This window comes from Chanos chanos, chromosome 3, assembly GCF_902362185.1.
Source record: "Chanos chanos chromosome 3, fChaCha1.1, whole genome shotgun sequence".
In the NCBI taxonomy this organism is placed as follows: Eukaryota; Metazoa; Chordata; class Actinopteri; order Gonorynchiformes; family Chanidae; genus Chanos; species Chanos chanos.
The window spans coordinates 17,058,861-17,080,996 of NC_044497.1; the positions used below are offsets into that span (position 1 = coordinate 17,058,861).

The following is a 22,136-nucleotide window of genomic DNA, read 5'->3' on the forward strand; positions in this document are numbered from 1 at the left end:
CTCTCCCACCTCGTCCATGCTCCCTGCTTCCTGAGGCCCACCATCATGCTCACTCGCTCTTCCTCCACACCTGCTTGGACCTCTTCCTGGATTAGATGGTGTCTCTCCTTGCCCTGGGCCTTGCCAGCCTGAGTCTTTGGGAAGTATCCCAAACTCGCTCTGCCAGCTGCAATGGTATCCACCAGCACCTTTTGCCTTTGGCGTGACTCTGCCACCTCCACTGCTTTCTCCACCCTCCACCTCCTCTCTGTTGTCACCTCAATACCGGCTGATAACACTTTCTGGTCCCTGGAGTCTCTGTACTGTAGTGCTTCTCTTGTTTGCAGCACCATAAAATCTTCAATGAGGCCACTGAATGGGAGCTGCAAGGTGTTACTGGTCCCCTACAGTGCTGTTGAGGCTGCGTGGAAGGCCCAGCCACTTGCGGAGAAAGCCACTGATCTTCCTTTCAAGGTATTCAACTGTTGTCAATGGCACCGCGTATACCAGCAGAGGCCACAACACTCGGGGTAGGATGGAATGTTGCTGGATTCAGGCCTCAAATGTGCCAGGCAGGCCTGACTTGTCGACCTTGGTGAGCCAGGCTTCAAGGTCTTTATTGGACTTTTGAATGGCAGCAGGGTCTTTCAGAGTTGAGTCCAAGAGTTTCCCCGGACTCTTGACTGATTGCTCTGTGATGGAGGGGATAGCAGTTCCGGATAGTGAGAAGCGGAATTTATCGACCACCTTCCCCTTCTTCAGCACCATGGACCTTGACTTGGTGGGCTTGACGCTCGTTCTTGCCCAGGTTATAAATTTCTTAAGTCCTTGTAGGATCCACCTACTCCTTGGGACCGATATTGATGTGATGGTAAGGTCATCCATAAATGCTCTTATCGGGAGCTGTCGTACACCATGCTTGGTTAGGGGGCCTCTGCATTCCACCTTGGCTGACTTGGCTGGCAAAAAGAATAACAGAGATGGTACAGCCCATTAAATATGTTAAATATGTCCTCCTTTTATGAACCTTGTCAACGGATCTGCCTCGTGGTATTTCCTGTTTATTTTCAATTTATTTCTATTTGTTAAGGAAAACATAAGAGTGGTACCTTCAATTTTGGCCTGAATGGCTTCTCACACTTTTATGTTTGATGTGTTGAAACCAGTTGTATAGCATTAAAGTAAGAACGGATAGTTTGCACTCATACAAAGTCTTCAGAGTAAAAAGTAGGGGTGTCCCCGACTGAGCATTTACATAGTCAAATTTTATTGGTCAAGTCTTGCCTATTTTGACTGTTCGTCGAATCATGTTTTTTTTTCTTTCCTTTTACTCATTGATCCATATTCTCATTTGCAACATTGGCTTCCATTTTTTCTACAGCAAACAAAAGAGCTGAAATACCCAATTAAACAATTTGTCTTCTTGACTTGGCATAAGAATTTATTTTATAAATTTCCCATTTAGAATATAGAAGGGCCATAGCTTAAAGTAAAAAAGAAACCAGAGTAGGTAGGTATAAAACTTTTTTTTTTTGCACACAGAAACAACTTGATTATGAAACGGCCAAAAATTGAAACATGGCCACTGTCAAGTGTCAGCATATCAAACATCAAACAAAGAAAAAACAAAGACAGCCAAGCAATTCTATGTAAAATCAGACATTCAGCACCCCCATATAGCATATAACCCCTATATATGTAATGGAATGATCCTTGTTTCATAACCACTACTTGGGGTCACCCTTAGTAAAAAGTCATTTTTCCACTTTTTTTTAATATAGAATATTTATATAGAATTATAGGAAAGAATAATTCTTTCCAAATAGAGCTGTTCAAGTCATCTGATGAAAATTCCTGTATTTTTTTATTTTGCAATATGTACTGCAGAAAAAAAATATTGCATTGTCAGTTTTTTCCAGTACCGTGTAGCCCTAGTCCAGTCCCCTGCTAGAAACTGAGAACAGCAAAAATCTCAGCAGTATGATGCAGGGCTGTGTATTGGCAAGAATCTGGTGATACAATACGTATAATGATACAGGGGTTATGATTCAATATATTGCGATATATTGCGATTTTTTAAAATCTGTTTTTAGGAAAACTGTCATGGTATACAGAACACACCACCATATGCATAAAATCAGAGTAAAAAAAAGTTTACTTTTTTTACACAATCAGAACAGTGGGGTCTATTTAGTTCCTTCTTTATTGTTGAAGCCAAAAAGAGCCCACTCTTCAGCTCTGTATGCCGATAATCGATTGTATCAATATTTTCTTACACCCCTACTATGATGTGTTTGACTTCTGATTGTGTCTGCCCACATCTGAGAACAACATCAAGCATCACCTGGAAACCATCTATAATATTAACATCTAACGCTGTCAAGGAAATATCTTCGATTCCAGGCAAAAGTGTGTATAACTCTACCTTGGCTTTTTGGTTTTGTGAGGTGCAACTGTGGAAAAAATACAGTCTGAGAAGTTATGTAAGCCATGGTGTTACAATGGAAAAAACTATTTAAAATTTGACTGAATGCTGAAAAGAGTGGCTGTTCTAAAGCTGATCTTATGAACTGATTCAATACAATAATACACTGTATTAAAAAAATCTTTTGTGCGCTTAGTTTGTGCACAAACTAACATGTTTCTGTACATTGTTCTCTTTGTTTCAGATGGATGTGAAACTACTTTTCATATTAACATTGTTAGGAATCTTCTGTTGTGGCAGAGCTCAACAAGGTAATGCAACTGAGTTCCCTTCAATGGTTTCTGTCTCTGTCAATTTAAATCATTTTCATTTACAGAGAACATCTTTACGCAGCCAAAGTGCTTTATGTCCTGTGTCTTATCCCATTCAACCTAATTCCATCAAAACTATTCAGTAGTGTTGGTTAATGTAAAGCAATGATTAACTGCCTCTCCAGTCTCTTAACTAAATGGCGCATGCTGCTTTAATGGAATGATGTCATTATCCAACTGCAACTCCTGAAGGGTTTGAAAGAACATTATTCAAGTTAAGTTAAGTTTACTTTATTTGTCCACACAATGGGGAAATTTGACCTCTGCATTTGACCCATCCAAGGTAGTGATGATGAGCACACAAGTACACACACGCACCTGGAGCAGTGGGGAAATGCAGTGCAGCACCCAGGGAGCGGTTGGTGCCTTGCTCAAGGGCACCTCAGCCATGCATATTGCAGGAGGGGAAAGCACTGTTCATTCACCCCACCTGACCTGTCCCGACTCGACTTTTTCCTGCCGGTTCTGGGGCTTGAACCAGCAACCTTTCAGCACCAATCATGGCTCTCTAACCTGTAGGCCACTGCTGCCCCCATACTGGAAAACATGGAATATTCCATCTCTGTTTCCAATTACAGTGGACAATTACAGTCCAAACCATTGCAAAAGAAACATAGTTTGGAGCTCCTTTACAATTTTTTTACAACTTTAAAAAAAATGATCTTTGACCTTTTTTCTTTTACAGAATGGAACGAGTGCATTAAAGCCAATGTTTTATCATGTGGGGAGTGTATTCAACTTGGGGTAACATGTGGATGGTGCACGGATACAGTGAGTTTACTTCCCACTTTATGTTTCATCATAGGCAACAGAGTGTCAGGAGCACAACAGAGAGCCGGACACGAGTGCAGAGCAACAGCGTTTGTTTAATGTCAGCCAGCAGTAGAAAAAACAGGTTACAAACAGGGAATCAGACAAGACTTGAAAAACACACAGGAGCATGCCAGCATGCCGAGAAACACAGGATTTCTTGGTTCGACAGTGCAAACCTCACTAAACACAATGAGTGAAGACTTTGCAAGAAGCAGTAGGGATTCTATAGAAAGGTGAATTAAGGGACGTCAAGGTGCAAACAGGTGAGAGAGCTGATGATTGATGAGGCTGATGATTAGTAAACTGGTGGCACTGATCACTGAATGGCTGAAGTTGGTGTGGGAGGAGACGAGGTTGTTACACAGAGGGTGTGTGTCAACTGTTTGTTATGACACCCTGCTCATACCCAGCTGCTTGTGACGGTTAGTGCCTGGATTGCTCATTTTTGGTTCACAGACAAATTCCAGTTTTGTTTTATTGTGTAAATAGTTCACTTGATAACTCTAGGTAGAAAAAATTACAAATTATTACAAATTCCATGTTTTAGACGTGTGGCATATTAAAGTAAAGACAATTAAACATTAGGTGTGTGTACAGGAGAAATAATCTCCTGTTATATTTTTCAGTTAGTAAGCTTCTGCCAGTCTGTAATAAATCTCACCTAAGTGCTGCTAGGTCTCTTTTGTTCTACCTTATCTCAGAGGCCCTGTGGTGACACCATTCTGATTCAGGCTCCTGCCGTAACAGTACCATCAACAGCCTTGTGATCCTGTCACACTGCCAGACATTTTGATTTATGTTTCCACTGAGGTTATACCACTGAAAGCCTGACTGCTTGGCTAACCTGCCAATCCAATCACTGTAATGAGAAGTTGCGCTGAATCTCAGTGTTGGTGCACCAGTTTCACAACAGTAGAAGTAGACATTGGAAATAGCATGTTTGTCTGGATCCTCCCCCACCACTGCAGAGCCTTGTTATTGTGCCAGAAGAGAAGACCGTGCAGGGTTATCTTTGTCTGTAGTGGCAATAACCCAGTCCCTGCCTCCCGCCCCATAGGAGTTTCTGAAACAGGGAGAGCCCACGTCTGCTCGCTGTGATGAGCTGGAATCACTGAAGAAGAGAGGGTGTGCAGTGCCCAAAATCGAGAACCCTCGAGGTAGCCAGAAGATCCTCAAAAACAAGAATGTCACCAATCGTAAGAAAGGGGCGGAGAAACTCAAACCAGAGGACATCACACAGATTCAGCCTCAGAAACTTACCCTCAGCCTTAGATCGGGTGTGTGCTTGTTTGTTGGGAGTCTGTATGTACTAAAGGCATTGAGATGCATCATTTGAAGCATTATGTATGTTTATTCACTTAATTCAGTTTCCAGGCAAGTACGTTTGGATGGTTAAAAATGTAATACACATTATATGATACGTACTTATTTACATCTTAAATATATGTTCTCACATTTTTTATTCTTTGTATAAGGCAGAATCTGTTTTCCATTTCTGTAGGTGAACCACAGACTATTAATTTGAAGTTCAAGCGGACAGAGGACTATCCCATTGACCTGTATTACCTGATGGACCTGTCCTACTCCATGAAAGACAATTTGGAGAATGTCAAAAACCTGGGAACAAGTTTGATGCGGGAAATGTCAAAGATCACTTCAGATTTCAGAATAGGTCTGTATGCTAACATCTGTGCCATTGTAATTATGATGGTGATGTGCAGTAAAACAGTTATAGCCCTACCATATCCTCTTACAAAGTTCAGAGTACTTTTGAAATTGCATTGTCATTAATATAGGCATAGCTTGACAAAGCAATGCAGTTAGTTTGATGCAGTGCCATTTTATGCAATGTATTGTCAACTTCTGATTTACCCAAAGCACTCTCACTCACTCACTCGCTCATTTTCAAAGCTTCTTATCCTAATGAGGGTCACAAGGAGTGCTGGGGCCTATCCCAGCACTCCCAGTGTGAGAGGCAGGAAAACACCCTGGTCAGGTCGCCAGTCCATCGCAGGATGGATACACAGACAAAAACACTTACACACACATTCATACCTAGGGGTGGTGCAGTGAGCGCTACTCACTGCTCCACCGTGCCACCCACTTACCTGAAACAGTTTGAATCAAATGCTTACTGGCTTTGCTTATTTCATAGCATCTCAGATCAATAAATTTAACAAAAAAAAACTGGCAGCTTAAACTAACATGACATCATTTTTGGTGATGAACACGTTACCGCAATGTTTTTCACTCTTTTGTTCATGATCTAAGATGTTTTCTATGTATAGCTGTTCACTGAGAGCTAAAGTGCTCCTGTGTGATTTCTCTCTCTCAGGCTTTGGCACCTTCGTGGAGGAAACAGTCATGCCTATTGTCGGTACTACTCCAGCCAAGCTGCTGAACCCATGCACGGGGGACCAGAACTGCACCAGTCTCTTCAGCTACAAGAACGTCCTGAAGCTTACCAGCAATGGGCAGCAGTTCAACACGCTCATAGGCCAGCAGCAGATCTCTGGAAATCTGGACCCTCCTGAGGGTGGTTTTGATGCTATCATGCAAGTGGCTGTCTGTGGTGTAAGTAGGATAAACTTGTGTGGCAACAAAATAGGCAACAGAAATTCACCGCCATTCACCTCTCAACTCCTCAGATTTTTCAACACGTCATTGACCATTAATATTCCAGTAAACCCACCAAGCTGAGAGTATTGTATGATATTTTACAGATCATTTTGAAAGATTTAAACCCATGTCTTGGGACATTCTAATAGCATCTTAGCATATCATTTAGATGTGCTTTTTTCTCCTAACATCAAGCTTTGAGTTATCATGTTGCATTCCATGAAAAAGGGAAAGAGGAGGTAGGGTAAACCGGCGACATCATTATCAGAGGAGATTTTTCAATACCTTTTTCCTTATCTACTGTAATAAATCTGATAAGACTGAAATATATATTGCTGAATTAATTCCTTTACTTACCTTAGCCAGTGGTGTAAGTAAAATGATCAGAGATTTGAATAGTTTGAATATTGCTTGCATTAAATAGCAGTTGCAATAACACAAAATGAGTACAAATGTGTACCTGGCATTTGTAACATTGCTTTCTCTCCAGGACACAGGTAATGTCTACTTCACATTGGTTTTTGTAGACTTTGGACTTGTTCAGTGTGTTCCTTGGCTCAAAATTTCTGTTCAGATTAAATTTCTGTGAGCAGTAATTTTAACCTCTGCATTTAACCCATCCTTACACACCAGTAGTGAACTCACACACACACACCCTAAGCGCAGGAGCAGTGGGCAACACATTTGGGCCCAGGGAGCAGTTGAGGGTTAAGTGCTTTGCCCAAGGGCACATCAGCCGTGGAAGTTTTTCCCACCTGTCCCAGGAATTGAACTAGTGACTTTTCAGTCACAAGCCCATTTCTCTAACCTTTAGGCCATGGGCTGCCTGTGCTCTTCATTTTTTCTTTCTTTCCCAGGAACACATTGGCTGGAGGAACGTCACCCGCCTGCTGGTGTTCTCCACAGATGCTGGTTTCCACTTTGCCGGCGATGGGAAACTTGATGGGATTGTGATTCCTAATGATGGAAAATGTCACCTGAAGGACAATATGTACACCATGAGTCATTATTACGTATGTTCGACATTTATCAGAATTGAATGTGTCATCTGAACACAAAGTTCTTTTGTGTCTGGATCTTTTCCATAGGAGAGACTTCACTCATCGGATGTTATCTCCTCCTTTCCTAACAGGACTATCCTTCCATTGCCCACCTGGTCCAGAAATTGAGTGAAAACAACATTCAGACAGTCTTTGCTGTCACAGAAGAGATTCAGTCTGTTTACAAAGTAAGGTCCAGTAAGTTGCATCATTATGGTGTTGCCAGCACTCTGTCCTGGGATGGATGGAATTTATTAGTAAGGTCCAGTAAGTTGCATCATTATGGTGTTGCCAGCACTCTGTCCTGGGATGGATGGAATTTATTTGACAAACCCATGTGTTCCGCTTTAGCCGTACCCTGGATTTGGAAAGCCACAAGGCTGAAAATAGTTACAAACCCGAGACTTGGAGTGAGCGGTGAATCGTAGCCAGCATTTAAAATTCCTCTCTGAAATCAAAATAGGTCTCTTATATAAAGCAACTACACTTTTTTTCTTTTTGAACTGTGTAGTATTTTGAACTAAAATCTATTTCAGCAGATTGTATCCCTTAACATTTTTTGGATATTTTGTTCGACAGGAATTGAAGAAACTCATTCCAAAGTCAGCAGTGAGCACACTCTCTGCCAACTCCAGCAATGTTATCAATCTTATTATTGATGCCTACAATGTGAGTATCAGAGGTGGACAAAGTACACAACCCCATTACTTGAGTCAAAGTATAGATACTCCTGGTCAAATATTATTCCAAAACAAGTAAAAGTTGTTCAGTTCAATTTTTATTTGAGTTAATGTACTGGAGTACTTGCTTTTAAAAATACTTAAGTATTCAAAAGTACATTTTCTTTTTAATGTCATCGCATTGTTGTATTGTTGCAACAATGCATTTACAGGGCCTACTGACTCTGAAACAACCTACTGAATGCACTGACTTGCTTGTAGAACCTGTGGAATAAAAAGCTTGTGGAATATGCTACAAAGCCTATAGAAACACAATTGAATCGGATGCTTCCTCTATAAAAAAAGTGTATAGCTTCAGTTAAATAGACCCTAGGTTAACTCAGATTGACCTTAAAAGGATAAATACATCATAATGTTGTAGGCTAGGTTAATTTTACTTCTACTACATAGCATTGCCTGAAATGTGAAACAGCTGGATGACCCTCGTCACCGCTTGATTCCCGCCCCCCTCGTCTTACTGGGTCCTACGTGAATCCACTGCCTTCGCGTGACCTTACTAATAGTACTGTGTTTATCTGACAAAATTAAAACATATATTTCTGAAAGGACTTTTGTTAGTAATGTTAATTCGGCATTTTCGCTAGCTAACTATTAGTATGCGTCAGCAGTGGATTCACACAGGACCCGGTGTTATGCCCCAAATTGTTTTCAAGCCAACTGGTTTCCGTACGTGTTCACACACTGTGTTAACAGTAGCAGTTGTGGTCTGCCTCTGTCACCAGATTCGTCATACATTCACAAACATATTAATCGCGATTTTCAATTCACATCTCATATCTACCGCGGCAAATGATTATAAGTGTCAGGCGAACACAGCGCGCAAACGCATATGGGAAGCAATTAGCTTGGAAACCAGTTGATTTCAAAAATCTCAGACATGGACTTAAAGATAAAGGTTCCTCACCAGAGCAGCCATGGCCATATCTTATCATCTTTATCTGCCATTGTAGCAGCCATCAGTAAAACCGCCAAGTTCAGCTGTTAAAAACAATGCAGCACGCACTTGACTGACAGTATTGGAGTAGTTTACTGTGATTGGTTTTTCCCCTGTGATGAACACAATATGGTCTATCGCATTTTAGAAAAAAGCATTTGTCCGCTGACTTCAAAGCTATGCGTTAAAGTAATGAGTAACGAGAACCTTCATAGAAATGTAGTGGAGTGAAAAGTACAATATTTGTATTTAAAATGTAGTGGAGTAAAAGTCATAAGTTTCCAAAAAAAATAACACTCAAGTAAAGTACAGATACTCGAAAAATGTACTTAAGTACAGTACTCAAGTAAATGTACTTCATTACTGTTCACCCCTGGTGAGTGTGGACTACAGCCTGGAGACATTCGGTTAACCAAAGCCTTTTGCACTAGATGATGTTCACAGCCTGTGCAAAACTAGTAACCAGGATCCTGAATGACCACCAGTCATTTATTTTACACAAACAATGGTTTTACAACTTTAGTAAATCTGTCCCAAGACCAAAAATTAAACGAAAAAAAATACCATTGGTTATTTGAACGGCCAGTTATAAAATGTTCTGAGTCTTTTTATCAACCTCCAAGGTTTTACAGTCTTTAGTAGGTATTAGGGGTATAACGGTACGCAAAAGTCGCAGTTCGGTACGTACCTCAGTTTTGAAATCACGGTTCGGTAGTTTCGGTATAATGAGAAAAGACATGCAAAACATGATGTCTCTTTTCATTTATTAGGAATTTTCTTGTAAACATAAGCATGTACAAACTTGTAAACAGTGGCAAACTGGCTATAATTTCTGGTTTGCACTCCATGCTGTTTTTTCCTTGTACCGGTGATCAGGTACTTTATAATAAAGCAGTGCGGTGGAGCTGGAGTTGGAATCATGGAGTCATGGAGTCGGTGGTACCATAAATTTCGGAGTCGGAGTCGAAGGTTTTCGGTAGCGACTCCACAGCCCTGGTGGTGGTATTCACATTTGGATGATGCCGTTTCAAATGTTTGATGTACTGCCAGCAACATACCCGATTTCATTTGAACAAGGCCGGCACGCTGCCTTCGTCTTATCCACTTGTCTTTCCCCACTGCTACTGTGGATCACTGGAAAACCGAAATGTTCCCAAACGGGGGACCTAAAGGATATGGGCGGGTCCTCAAGCAGCTTTGTAGTCACCATACTCTCGAGGCTGCATAACTGAATGTGTGCTAACTCAGTTGCTAAGTTATGGCTCCGCTATGAAATGGGAAAGGAAACTGAGCTTTTAATTTTAGTTCCACACACAGAAATGTAGAAGAGAGGGCACGCTGTATCTTGTCGAGTATCGCTTTATTCGCTAACATTTCGATTGACAGACCATCAGAGCATAAAAAAGTACCGTTACACCCCAACACAAAATATAATTTCTTGATTTACATGTCTTACTGTACGTTCACACTGAGAGCGTCAAGAGTCGCCCAAACCTCCCTGCCAACGACGCTGTTGAACACTGTGGACGCTCTGCCGTTGATGAAATAGGCGGGTACAAGTTCCTTCGGAAAGCTTGGTTATGCAAATGTTTTTAAAGGGGCTATAAAGCAAACAAACAGGTCGAGCGGTATCTTTGTGCTGACTGACCACCAGTAGGCTATAAGTTAACCGTATGAGATATTTTAAATGTGAAGGTGCGAAATCGACCGATGACAAATAAATAAACAATGCTAATTACATATTTCGTAACAAAATTAACTAATGAAAAACACTACTTAAAAGCTTTTTGTTGTTGTGTGTCTTTTGTGTTAATGATAGGCTAGGTCAAATTCCAGCATGGAGTTTATAGGACACGTTTACTAGCCTTGGTCTTTAATTAACACTAACGTTTGTGCATAACCTACATTACAATACAACATGGGGAAACCCACCACCGATATAATCAGTTTCTCCTCCATTTTGCTTAGGACCAAAAGTTTTGTGGGAACAATAGTTTATACTGTCGTGTTCTCTACAATTCTCTAGAGCGGAGCACTTCCAGGTTTCTATTGGTTGCCGCCCAACCGCGTCATATCTCATTACCATAAAGTTAACCGAACTTCAACTGTATTTTGACGCCCAAACCACCCTCGCCGCGACGCCCTTTGCCGCGACGCTCTTCGCCGCTTAAAGACGCTGGCTCTCATTGAAAATGAATGACTTCCGGTCACTTTGACGCTCTCGCCGCGCTCAGTGTGAACGTACAGTTATTGTGTTAACTGTGAGATGAAAAATGAGTTTTGTTACATTAGTAACATAATGAGAGCTCAACGGGTTGCACCTGCAGCGGTGGCAGCAGGTTGGGGGGAGGGTGGTGTATCGTGGTTCCGTCTTCCAGAACTACGACACGAGGCCGTGGACGTTTGTTTCGTGGTTTCGGTCTCGGTTTCAAAACTGTTACACCTTTTTGTTATCTCACTCTCTCTCTCTGCTCTAGTCTCTTTCTTCAGAGGTGATTCTGGAGAACAGCAAGCTGCCTGAAGGGGTGGACATCACATACCAGTCACACTGTAAAAATGGAATGATCAACGTTGGAGAAAATGGAAGAAAATGCTCCAGTATCTCCATAGGAGATGAGGTAAGTATGGCGGAGATTCTATTCATGTAAGAAAAGCTTAGATGGTTGGTATTTGGACAATGAGGTGAACTATCAGTCGGGAAGCAAAGCAGGGGCTTGGCTTCTCAACAATCTTTTTACTTTGTCTTCATAAATGGCCTAACTTAAGCTCTGTATGAACAGGTCTCCTTTAGTATCAACATCACTGCTCAGGGCTGTCCCAAGCAAGGCAAGTCTGAGACTATCAAAATCAAACCTCTGGGTTTTACTGAAGAAGTGGAGATCAAGCTCAGTTTCATCTGCGAGTGTGAGTGCCACCAGTATGGCATTAAGAACAGTGAACTTTGTCATAACGGCAATGGGACATTTGAGTGTGGAACCTGCAGGTAAGCTCCTTTACTATTACACTTATTTATCTCGTTCTCTGTTGACTTTTTAATTGAAAAATACATCTTAAAGGATGTTACATTTCTCATGTCACTCAAAAGATGCTACACCAGACAGATTGCTATACCTTACTTGAAAAAGAAAAAGCTATCAAATTTTTGTTTCCAAAACAGTTGTATACTGGTGCTATACTGGGGGCGTTTTGTCAACTCTGTCTTTTCTGTTTCAGGTGTAATGAAGGCCGCATAGGGAGACAGTGTGCATGCCAGATGGATGAGGTGTTCAGTGAGGACTTGGACATGAACTGCCGTATGGACAACGGCATAGACATCTGTAGCAACAATGGAGAATGTGTGTGTGGCAAGTGTGAATGCAGGAAGAGAGATAACCCAGAGGAACGCTACAGCGGGAAGTACTGTGAATGTGACAACTTCAACTGTGACCGCTCCAACAACAAACTTTGTGGAGGTAATCTGTTCAAAAATCCTGTTCAACACTTGTAGCGCCTCCAGCACCTTGAACTCCAGTGCAGCGAGTCAGCTGTATTGTGGGAAATGGTAGATTAAATTACAGATTAAATGAAATGAATTGAAACAACTCAGTGGATGCAGGTAGGAGGAACTACATTGATAATCAACACATCAAGCCTCTTCATAATTAATGCTGTCTAATCACTGTCATGCCAATGGTTTAGATAAATTTTGGTTAATGGTTTAATGGGAATGTTAGACTGAATACTAATATCACTGAGCTGTAACCATAACTTTATTTGCAGGGGTGTAGAAAGTAGGGGTGTACAGAGGCATTATTATCTTTATTAGTATCTGTATCTGTTCAGCTAACAAGATTATCTGTCTCTGTATCTGTATTCGGATTGTAGACCAGAAGTGGGCATGGTTTATACCGGAAGTCACATAAATCAAATGACAAAAGTTGTATATTCTGTATATTCATTGGCAATGCAATTTTTGTGCCTCAAAAGCAGCAAATTGATTTAATATTGTTATATAATTAATTATGAAGTAAGTATATTTCCACATCTTCATACTGTACTTTTCATCTATCTTGCTCTCTTTTTTTTGTAACCCCCGCCCCCCGACCACCACCACTACTACCTCTTTAACTGAGGAACACTGAACAATTAGAAACTGAAAAAAATGTTTATAAATTGAAAGATTCTGTTTTGCATTGGAAACAGAAACTATTTACAGTAAAGATATACAGAAAAATATCCTTCAGTTGAGGGAATAGTCTTACATTCCAATTATGCTGCGTTTGATGCTGGCTCCAGCTCCTGAATCGCTAAGCACGCCCACTTTTTACATCGTTGTTTTAATAATTAAATATATTAAATGCTTATTATATCAGTTAAGTATAATAATTACTATATTAGAGAACAGGCAGTACATAGGCTACCTGTAAACAGTGTCGGGGTAACAAGTTATAAAGTAACATGTTACTGTATTACTTCCCTCCATAATGAATTAAAGTAATTACAGCATTACAGTTCAAATTTCAGTAATCACATTACAGTTACTGGATTATTAAAATGTCCTTTTCCGCGATACACACGCCTTTTCAAACAAATGTTTTTTGTGCTGAATATTTAAATTTAACTCATAAAATGGATATTTCCGATCCTGGGTGCTAATTGGTCAATACAGTGTTCCAGCGATGTTAAAATACATGAGTAGAAGCAGCTGTGATGCAACACATATAGGCTACCTGTTGTGTAATTATAATGTGACAACCCACTGTCACTAAGGAGAGGTTGGGTCCGTGACAGTAGCTCCCGTTAAATGGGACAAGACCGACAACTGGTTAGTTATCTAGGTAGAAGTCTGCTATGTTTGAGAAAATACGGTGTAGCCAACCAGGACAATAATACAGAGAGCTTTAATGTTACTTTTAATCACAAAATATGGATAACGCAGCTGTCGGCTGATGATGATACCAAAACATATTGCTCACTACCTCAGAAACTACCAATAATTAACCACAATAGCAATCCTAACATGAGGACACCAAACTATGCGGGTGTGATAGGATTAATAAATCAGTCTCATGTAAATCAGTCTCATACAGTTATTAACCATTAATTTTGGTGTTCAATATTTTATAATTAAACTACTAAGATTAATTGAATAATCTGGTTGTAACACTGTGCTACAGTCTTAGCAAGTATTGCAGTACTAATGTATTACAATTACACCACTAAAGCTATAACACTCATGAACAACCAGGTTGACAATTGGGAGTACTTTGATGGCAGAGGTTGGCATTCAGTAAATATTGTGGCAGAAATAGACAGGGCAACAGTTTATTCCAAAGACACTATTTATTAACATGATCAACACTACTTGGCAAACTAATACTGATATGGTACAATCAATAATCAGCAGCAAATAGAATGATTCCATCCATCCATTTTCTGCCACTTATCCAGGACCGGGTCAAGGTGGTAGCAGGCTGAGGAGGGTAGCCCAAACATCCCTTTGACCAGGTACATCCACCAGCTCCTCTTGGGGGATCCCAAGGCATTCCCAGTCCAGCCGAGAAATATAATTCTCCCAATGTGTCCTGGGTCTGCCCCGGGGTCTCCTCCCAGTTGGTCGTGCCCAGAACACCTCCACAGGGAGGCACCCAGGGGGCATCCTGACCAGGTGCCCGAACCACCTCAACTGGCTCCTTTCAATGTGGAGGAGTAGCAGCTCTACTCCGAGCTCCTCCCAGGTATCTGAGCTCCTCACCCTATTCATAAGGGTGCACCCAGCCACCCTGCGGAGGAAGCTCATTTCTGCCGCTTGTATTCGCGATTTCATTCTTTCGGTCACTACCCACAGCTTGTAACCATAGGTGATGGTTGGAACTAAGATCGACTGGTAAATTGAGAGCCTTGCCCTCTGGCTCAACTCCCTCAACACAACAGTCCGGTACAACGACCGCATGACTGCCGCCGCCACTCCGATCCACCTGTCGATCTCCCACTCCATTTTACCCTCACTCGTGAACAAGACCCTGAGATACTTGAACTCCACTTGAGGCAGAAACTCAGTCCCAACTCGGAGGGGGCAAGCCACCTTTTTCCGGCATAGGACCATGGCCTCGGACTCGGAGGTACTGATCCTCATCCTGACCGCTTCACACTCGGCTGCAAACCGTCCCAATGCGTGCTGGAGGTCACAGTTTGATGAGGCCAACAGAACCACATCATCTGCAAAAAGCAGAGATGCAATCCTGAGGCCACCATACTGGACACCCTCCTCACCCCAAACGCGCCTTGAAATCCTGCCCATGAAAATCAAGAACAAGGTTGGAGACAAGGTACAGCCCTGGCGGAGTCCAACAGTCACTGGGAACAAGTTTGACTTTGTGCCGAGAATGCAGACACAGCTCTCACTGGGGTTATGCAGGGACTGAATGGCTCACAACCTGGCACCCCATACTCCCACAGTACCCCCCACAGGACACCCCGGGGAACACGATCGTAAGTCTTCTCTAGATCCACAAAACACATGTAGGCTGGATTGGCAAACTCCCATGATCCCTCCAGTATCCCAGCAAGGGCCTTATGCTCGAACCTGGTGTTTGTTATGGACAATCCATGGCTTGCACAGAAGTCCAACAACAAAGCACCACTCGAGTTCAGATCGCATAGGCCGTTCCTCCCAATCACTCCCCTCCAAGTCTCTCCATCATTGCCAACGTGAGCATTGAAGTCTCACAATACAAATACAGAATCCGCAGATGGTGTCTTCACTAGGACACTTTCCAGTGTCTCTAGGAAGGCTGGGTACTCTGAGATGCCGTTCAGCGAATATACCATCATGACAGTCAGAGATTTGCTCCCTGCAATCCGAAGTCACAGTGAGGCAACCCTTTTGTTCACACGGACAAACTCCAACACAGCAGCACTCAGTCAGGGGCTAACAAGTAACCCCACACCTGCCCGTCGCCTCTCAGCCCGTGCAACTCCGGAGAAGGATAGAGTCCAGCCCCCATTCAGGAGTTTGGTTCGAGAGCCAAGGCTGTGCGTAGAAGTGAGCCCAACTATATCTAGTTGGTATCGCCCCACCTCCCACACAAGTTCCGGCTCCTTCCCCCCCAGAGAGGTGAAATTCCGCGTACCAAAAGCCAGTTTCTGTACCGTAAGTCCAGTCTGTTGGGGCCCTCGCCCCAACCCGCCACCCATGTGGCATCGCACCCAGCCCCTATTTCTCCCCTCGCAGGTGGTGGGCCCGCAAGAGCAAATAGAATGATCAAAGCATAGATGGTAATGTGATGGTAATGAGGCTGTGTACAAGTATTCAGTGTAAGACTGAATGAGTGTAAGAGCAGAGGTGTGTGTGTGTGTGTGTGTGTGTGTGAGAGAGAGAGAGAGAGAGAGAGAGAGAGCATGCATGTATGAGGGCTTGTGCCCAGCTGCGCACCCGAAGAGAGAAGGTGGAGCGAGGGAGAGAGGCTGTGCGCAGGCGCACAGGCAAGAGGAATGTGTGGTATGAGAATGTAGAGCGCAAGCGTGTGTGCTAGGCTCCAACGAGAGTGGGGATGGGCAACAAGAAGCGCTTGCGAGGGAGAGAATCAAAGGATCTCTAACTTGAGGGCTAGTCCCAGCTAGGCCTTCAACCCCACAAACTCTACCCAATCCCTAACTAGCGTTGTAATCCCAAAGTTGAGGTGTCTGTAATCAGACAAAGGGAGTTAGGGAGACAGAATGAACACATGCAAGATCTATCCTTCATGAGTCGTAAACAAAAGAAAATAACAAGCGGCTAATAACCGAATTGTGCGTAGAATACAGGGTGTAATTTAAATCACAAAGGAATTCAGACATCCCTTTCCCCTGCTAGAGAGCCACGCTGCTAGAGAAAGAGTTGGGGAGTGTTCGAATTAGGGAGAGAGTTTGGATTTTTCCGTGGTTTTATGGCACAAATTGCGTCATCAGTGTATCTGGCATTTGGCTTGCATTGCTGTATCCAATACCGTTACACTGAAAGCTGAGAAGATTGGTTCAGATTACACATGGGGTCAAGCAGGGGATTATGGGTAGTATGGTCTATGGGCCTGGCAGCCTCTACACACTGTATCATATCATTTTTACGGTGTAGGCTATTCCAATACTAGCTCCTTCTCTCTTTTCTGTGTTGCAGTAATTTCAGTAAAAGTAACTGTTGTTCAATATTTAATAGACCAACTCCAAAATAATCTGCTCAGTTTCAGTCGTTGAACATTTTAAGCAAAATTGCGAACTGAGTGCTCGATATTTTGAGAGCTCCGTTTGTCCCTTAAAGTTTAGAAACTAGATTACAGAGCGACGCAGACACACTAAGCAGAAGTATAAATGCTCACAACAGCGTAGAGTCTATGCAAAAGTATAAATCAGCCTTTAGACACAACAGGCACAGCAATACCGATCGTAATTTCTGCAGTAGTCTGAACATGCAGACCCAAGAAAATGGTAGAGTGCTGCGCAGTATGGGAATAGGGCAGACTCATTGCTGCCCTAATGAGCCACTATTGGCGCTTATAGCAGCTCCCATCTTTGACCACAGGGTGCTATAATCAATCTGCCAGTGAAGCACTGAAGTGTCCTGCCCCAGTATTGCGTGACGCACTAAACTGAGGGCGAATCACTGAAATGACGATTTTAACTTTCAAAGATCAAAAGTTGTTGAGTTGTTTGATTCATTGATTGCACAGAAACTAGGTAATATTTAATGCAATGTAATTTATGATATATTAATGTGGAAACATGTTTTGGGATGGATGATGTTTTTAGTGGGGCTGTGCCCCACCTGGCGATATGAACGGGATGCACCTGCTTCTACTTTTACTTTATACACCCCTGCTTATTTGAAAATATAAACCCAGTTAAGTTACAGTTGTTCTGAAAAAAAAAATCTATTTGTCGCTCAGCGCTCTAAACTCTAAACCTAGAAATGATTCAGAATAACTCTCCATTAGCAGGAAAATATGTTAAATTGTATCATTAATGTAACTAGTACACTAACACTCTTCAAATTCAATTACCCTTGACAGCTAAGTTCCTGGATGACCACATCACTAAAAACATCTTTTTTTTTTTTTTGGTAAGGTCACGGTCGCTGTGAGTGTCGGGTATGCATCTGTGATGCCAGTTACACTGGAAGTGCCTGTGACTGCTCTTTAGACACCAGAACCTGTCTAGCCACCAACAAACAGATCTGTAACGGTCGAGGTATATGCGAATGTGGCGTCTGCAGATGCACTGACCCCAAGTTCCAGGGTCCTACCTGTGAAATCTGCCCTACCTGCCCAGGCGTCTGCACAGAGCATAAGTGAGTACAGAGACAAAAAACAGAACCCCCGAATATTCATAAGATAAGGGAAAGTCAAGAGGCTCTAGACATTGTGGCGTGTCATTAGACCAAACATGATTGACCTTTGTTCCCAGATGACAACTGGATTAATGATGAAAAGTTTATCCGGTTCAAAATCAGGGTTTTGTTGAAATTTTATTTAGTGAAGCTTAGCCTCTCAAGGGCATTTGGGGTCCAACTTTAAGTATACCTTTAAAAGCACTAAAGAGCCCCATCAATATCATCCCTGTATGAGATAACACCACTGCATTTGCAACACTGCTTATGCATGCTGTCTTCCACAGGGAGTGTGTCCAATGCAGAGCTTTTGGTACAGGCGAGAAGAAAGACACTTGTGATGAAGAGTGCAACTTTTTCAACCTCACCAAAGTGAAGGACAGAGACAAGCTGCCACAGCCTGTCCAGGCTTTCCCCCTCATGCACTGCAAAGAGAGAGATGCCAACGACTGCTGGTTCTACTACACCTATGCTGTCAATAACAATGGAGAGAAAGAGGTCCACGTGGTAGAGAAATTGGGTGAGAAGGCCATGCTTGACAGTTGGAATCGGTAGTTTTCTAATCCATATTAGCCACAAATGAGACTATATAAATATATATATATATATATATGTGTGTGTGTGTGTGTGTGTGTGTGTGTGTGTTAATGTATATATTCAGACAGTAATTTCCCAGTGTGTGTGCACTGATGTAGGACTGATGTTAATAAACTTCATCCCTTGTGTGACAGAATGCCCTACTGGTCTCGACATCATCCCCATCCTGGGTCTTCTGTAGAAGTTCCTCTATAGATAACAGTTTACTTTTGAGATAATTGCAAGGAAACAGCAGAGCCAAGACCCAGAAGCCCCTCTAGGCAACCAGACCCCCATGGAACTTTCAGCTGCTTTTGGGTAAAGAGGTGGAAGACCACAGGTATCTGGTGGGACCGTCAACACTTCAGTTATCTTCAAATCACAGTGACATTCCAAAACCAGCTCTCAAGAGTTGTCCCCAGAATTCAAAATTGGTGTAGTGTGTCTATTGATGACTCTGCCTCATTATGTTATTTGATGGTCTTGATCGTTTATTCAAGATAGATTTGTCCATTGTTTGACCATAAGTAGCTTTGTCTTGTAATAAGCCCTTGTACTGTTATTACACTTATTTTTAAGGTGAAAACACTGAGTCATTAGATTTGGAAGGGGTCGCATTACAGGATGAATTAGCAGCAGTAGGGTTTTCTTAAAGATAATAACATGTAATGCTAAGCAGTCCATTTTCACTGGTTGATCAAATTATAGATTTACATGGCTGATAAATTATAGTATGGTAACTGTATTAATTAAATAAAATATAAAAAGTATGTAAAGTATGAAGTCATTGATTCAGTTGAATAACAATAAGATGTCAAATGAAAAGTAGATGAAGTTCCTTTTTTCAGAATGTGCTGGTGGCCCCTAGTGGTCACAGAATTGTTGCTTCTTCAGTTGAATGGTTGTTAATATATTGATAAAAATAATGATTCTTGAATACTCAAACATACTTGTGAATATATTTGTCGAATATACTTGAACTTTCAAGTTCAAGTTTATTTAAAGTCCAATATCACTGTTTACAGTCTCAAAGGGCTTTACATATCCACAGGTTTACAACAAACAAAACAGGATGGCATCCCCTGACTTAATCCTCACAGTGGGCAAGAGAAAATTCCCCCAAAAAACCAAGGTGTAACAGGGGAAAAAAATTGAAGAAATATTGAGAGGGGCCACAGAGAGAGGAGACCCCTTCATGGCCAGACGTGTGCATTAGGTGCCAGCCCAATGAGCAACTACAAACAATACAGTCATACTGCAAACTAAAACACACTAGCAGATCAAATAAGACAACAAAAGCAGCAAGGGGCCTCAACCAAGGCAGGGGACACTGCCACAGCAGCACAGGGTGATGACCAAACACGAAGCTGTCGCAACCACCAGGATGAGGGGGATTACGACGATGAGGAGGATGGCAGGGAGGGGATGAAGAGGACAGGGGGATGGGCCGGTGAAGGGGCAGGGCACACCTGGGAGGAAGACAGCCACACTCATACAAGACATTCACACTCAAGCATAAGAGACACACACACAGAGAAGATGAGGGGGGAAAGGAGAGCATTGGTGGGGTATCAGGACTTAATAAAGCAAATAAAGAATGTAGTGCATAGATGCATTAACGCAGCAAAGCTAATGACCATGGAAGGCACAGGAGGAACAGGGCCACGCGGGGCGAGCAGGGCCAGGGACCACAGGGCACGGGGAAAAAGTCAAGCCAACCTAAAGATGGGAGCGTCACATCTATGCAGCGAGACACAGACAATAACCACTAACACAGACAGAGGACAACGGGTTAGTTAGAGAGAACAACACGGTCAAGACTGAAATTAGTGGGGAGGGAGAGAAACTGTGAGAGACATCTAAACCAGCAGGAACTAAACTGTGACAGGAGAGCCTACAGGCAGAGAGTGAGCCTCTCTCAAAGGTGAAATTGAAATTATATAATTCATAAATTAGAGAAAACATGTAAGTCTTTAGTTTGGTTTTAAAGGTATCAAGAGAGTTTGTCTCCCTAATTTCTGTAGGTAGGCCATTCCAGAGGAAGGGAGAGCAGAAGGAAAAGGCTCGGCAGCCAGCAGACTTCTTTGTAACTCTTGGAACAACTAATAATCCAGAACCTTGAGAGCGCAGGGTGCGGGGGGGATTACAGGTTGTAATTAAGTCGGATATGTAGGCCAACATAAGCCCGTGCAGAATTTTATGTCAATAAGAGGACCTTAAAATCTGCCCTTGCATGAATTGGGAGCCAATGAAGGGAAGCCAGGACAGGGCTAATGTGATCAAACTTCTTCGTTCGGGTCAGAATTCTAGCAGCAGCATTCTGGACCAGCTGAAGACTATTGGTACTAGAGGCAGGCAGACCAGAGTACAGAACATTGCAGTAATCATGGTGAGACATAACAAATGCGTGTACAATGGTTTCTGCATCAGTCATACTTAGAAAGGGCCTAATTTTAGCGATATTACAGAGGTGATAAAAGGCAGTTTTAGTTGTGTTTTTGATATGAGTGACTAACAAGAGACTAGAGTCAAAAATCACACCAAGGTTTTTAGCTGTAGTGTTTTGAGAGATGATGCAGTTGTGAAATTGTAGGTGAGATCACTAAAAAGATGCTTATGAGTAGGGGGACCAATGACCAGCATTTCAGTCTTGCCTGCATTAAGCATCAGGAAATTTGAAGACATATAGTCCTCAATAGCACAAAGACACACCTCAAAGTTTGCCAATTCAGAGTGGGCATTGTGCTGGATAGGTAAGAAAATCTGAGAATCGTCAGCATAACAATGGGAGTTAATGTTGTAACCATGAACAATGTCACCCAAAGGGAGCATGTAAAGAAAGAATAGGAGAGGACCAAGGACCGACCCCTGAGGAACACCATAGTTAAGCTCACGGTAATCAGAGGTCACATTATTATAGTGGACACTTTGCTTTCTGTCTGAGAGATAAGATTTAAATCAAGAGAGTGCCAGGTGTGATCACCCGTGTCAAATGCTGCACTCAGATCAAGTAGAATAAGAATAGAGGTAGCACCAGCGTCCATGGCTGATAAAAGATCATCAGTTACTCTAGTAAGCGTGGTTTCAGTAAAATGAAAACACCTGAAGCCTGACTGAAACATTTCAAAGACTGTTGGAGGACATATGGTCTATAAGCTGAGCAGCTACAATTTTTAAAGTATTTCTGAAAGAAACAGGAGATTAGAGATTGGCCTTATAATATTTATCAGTATTATAGATTAGCGCTACACCCTCACCTTTCTTTGTTGCCCTAGCAGCATGAGAAAAGGAATAGTTGG

General features: G+C 42.3%; 1 protein-coding gene across 2 annotated transcripts in view; it reads left to right on the top strand.

Moving 5' to 3' along the window:
- Positions 1 to 19,607, top strand: part of LOC115807807 (integrin beta-1) — a 34,622-nt gene extending 15,015 nt beyond the window's left edge. The window contains exons 1-15 of one of the 2 annotated variants that reach the window (XM_030768972.1): positions 2,370 to 2,388; positions 2,649 to 2,715; positions 3,461 to 3,546; positions 4,646 to 4,865; positions 5,090 to 5,260; positions 5,924 to 6,162; positions 7,065 to 7,220; positions 7,340 to 7,435; positions 7,827 to 7,916; positions 11,399 to 11,539; positions 11,702 to 11,904; positions 12,135 to 12,373; positions 18,000 to 18,222; positions 18,549 to 18,781; positions 18,993 to 19,607. In XM_030768972.1, coding sequence (XP_030624832.1) covers positions 2,649 to 2,715; positions 3,461 to 3,546; positions 4,646 to 4,865; positions 5,090 to 5,260; positions 5,924 to 6,162; positions 7,065 to 7,220; positions 7,340 to 7,435; positions 7,827 to 7,916; positions 11,399 to 11,539; positions 11,702 to 11,904; positions 12,135 to 12,373; positions 18,000 to 18,222; positions 18,549 to 18,781; positions 18,993 to 19,039 — 2,211 coding nt within the window. In that variant the 5' untranslated portion in view covers positions 2,370 to 2,388 and the 3' untranslated portion in view covers positions 19,040 to 19,607. Of the gene's footprint in view, positions 1 to 2,369; positions 2,389 to 2,648; positions 2,716 to 3,460; positions 3,547 to 4,645; positions 4,866 to 5,089; positions 5,261 to 5,923; positions 6,163 to 7,064; positions 7,221 to 7,339; positions 7,436 to 7,826; positions 7,917 to 11,398; positions 11,540 to 11,701; positions 11,905 to 12,134; positions 12,374 to 17,999; positions 18,223 to 18,548; positions 18,782 to 18,992 lie in introns of those variants that run through there. The other variant, XM_030768971.1, reaches the window with a different exon arrangement.
- The last annotated feature ends 2,529 nt before the right edge of the window (positions 19,608 to 22,136 follow it).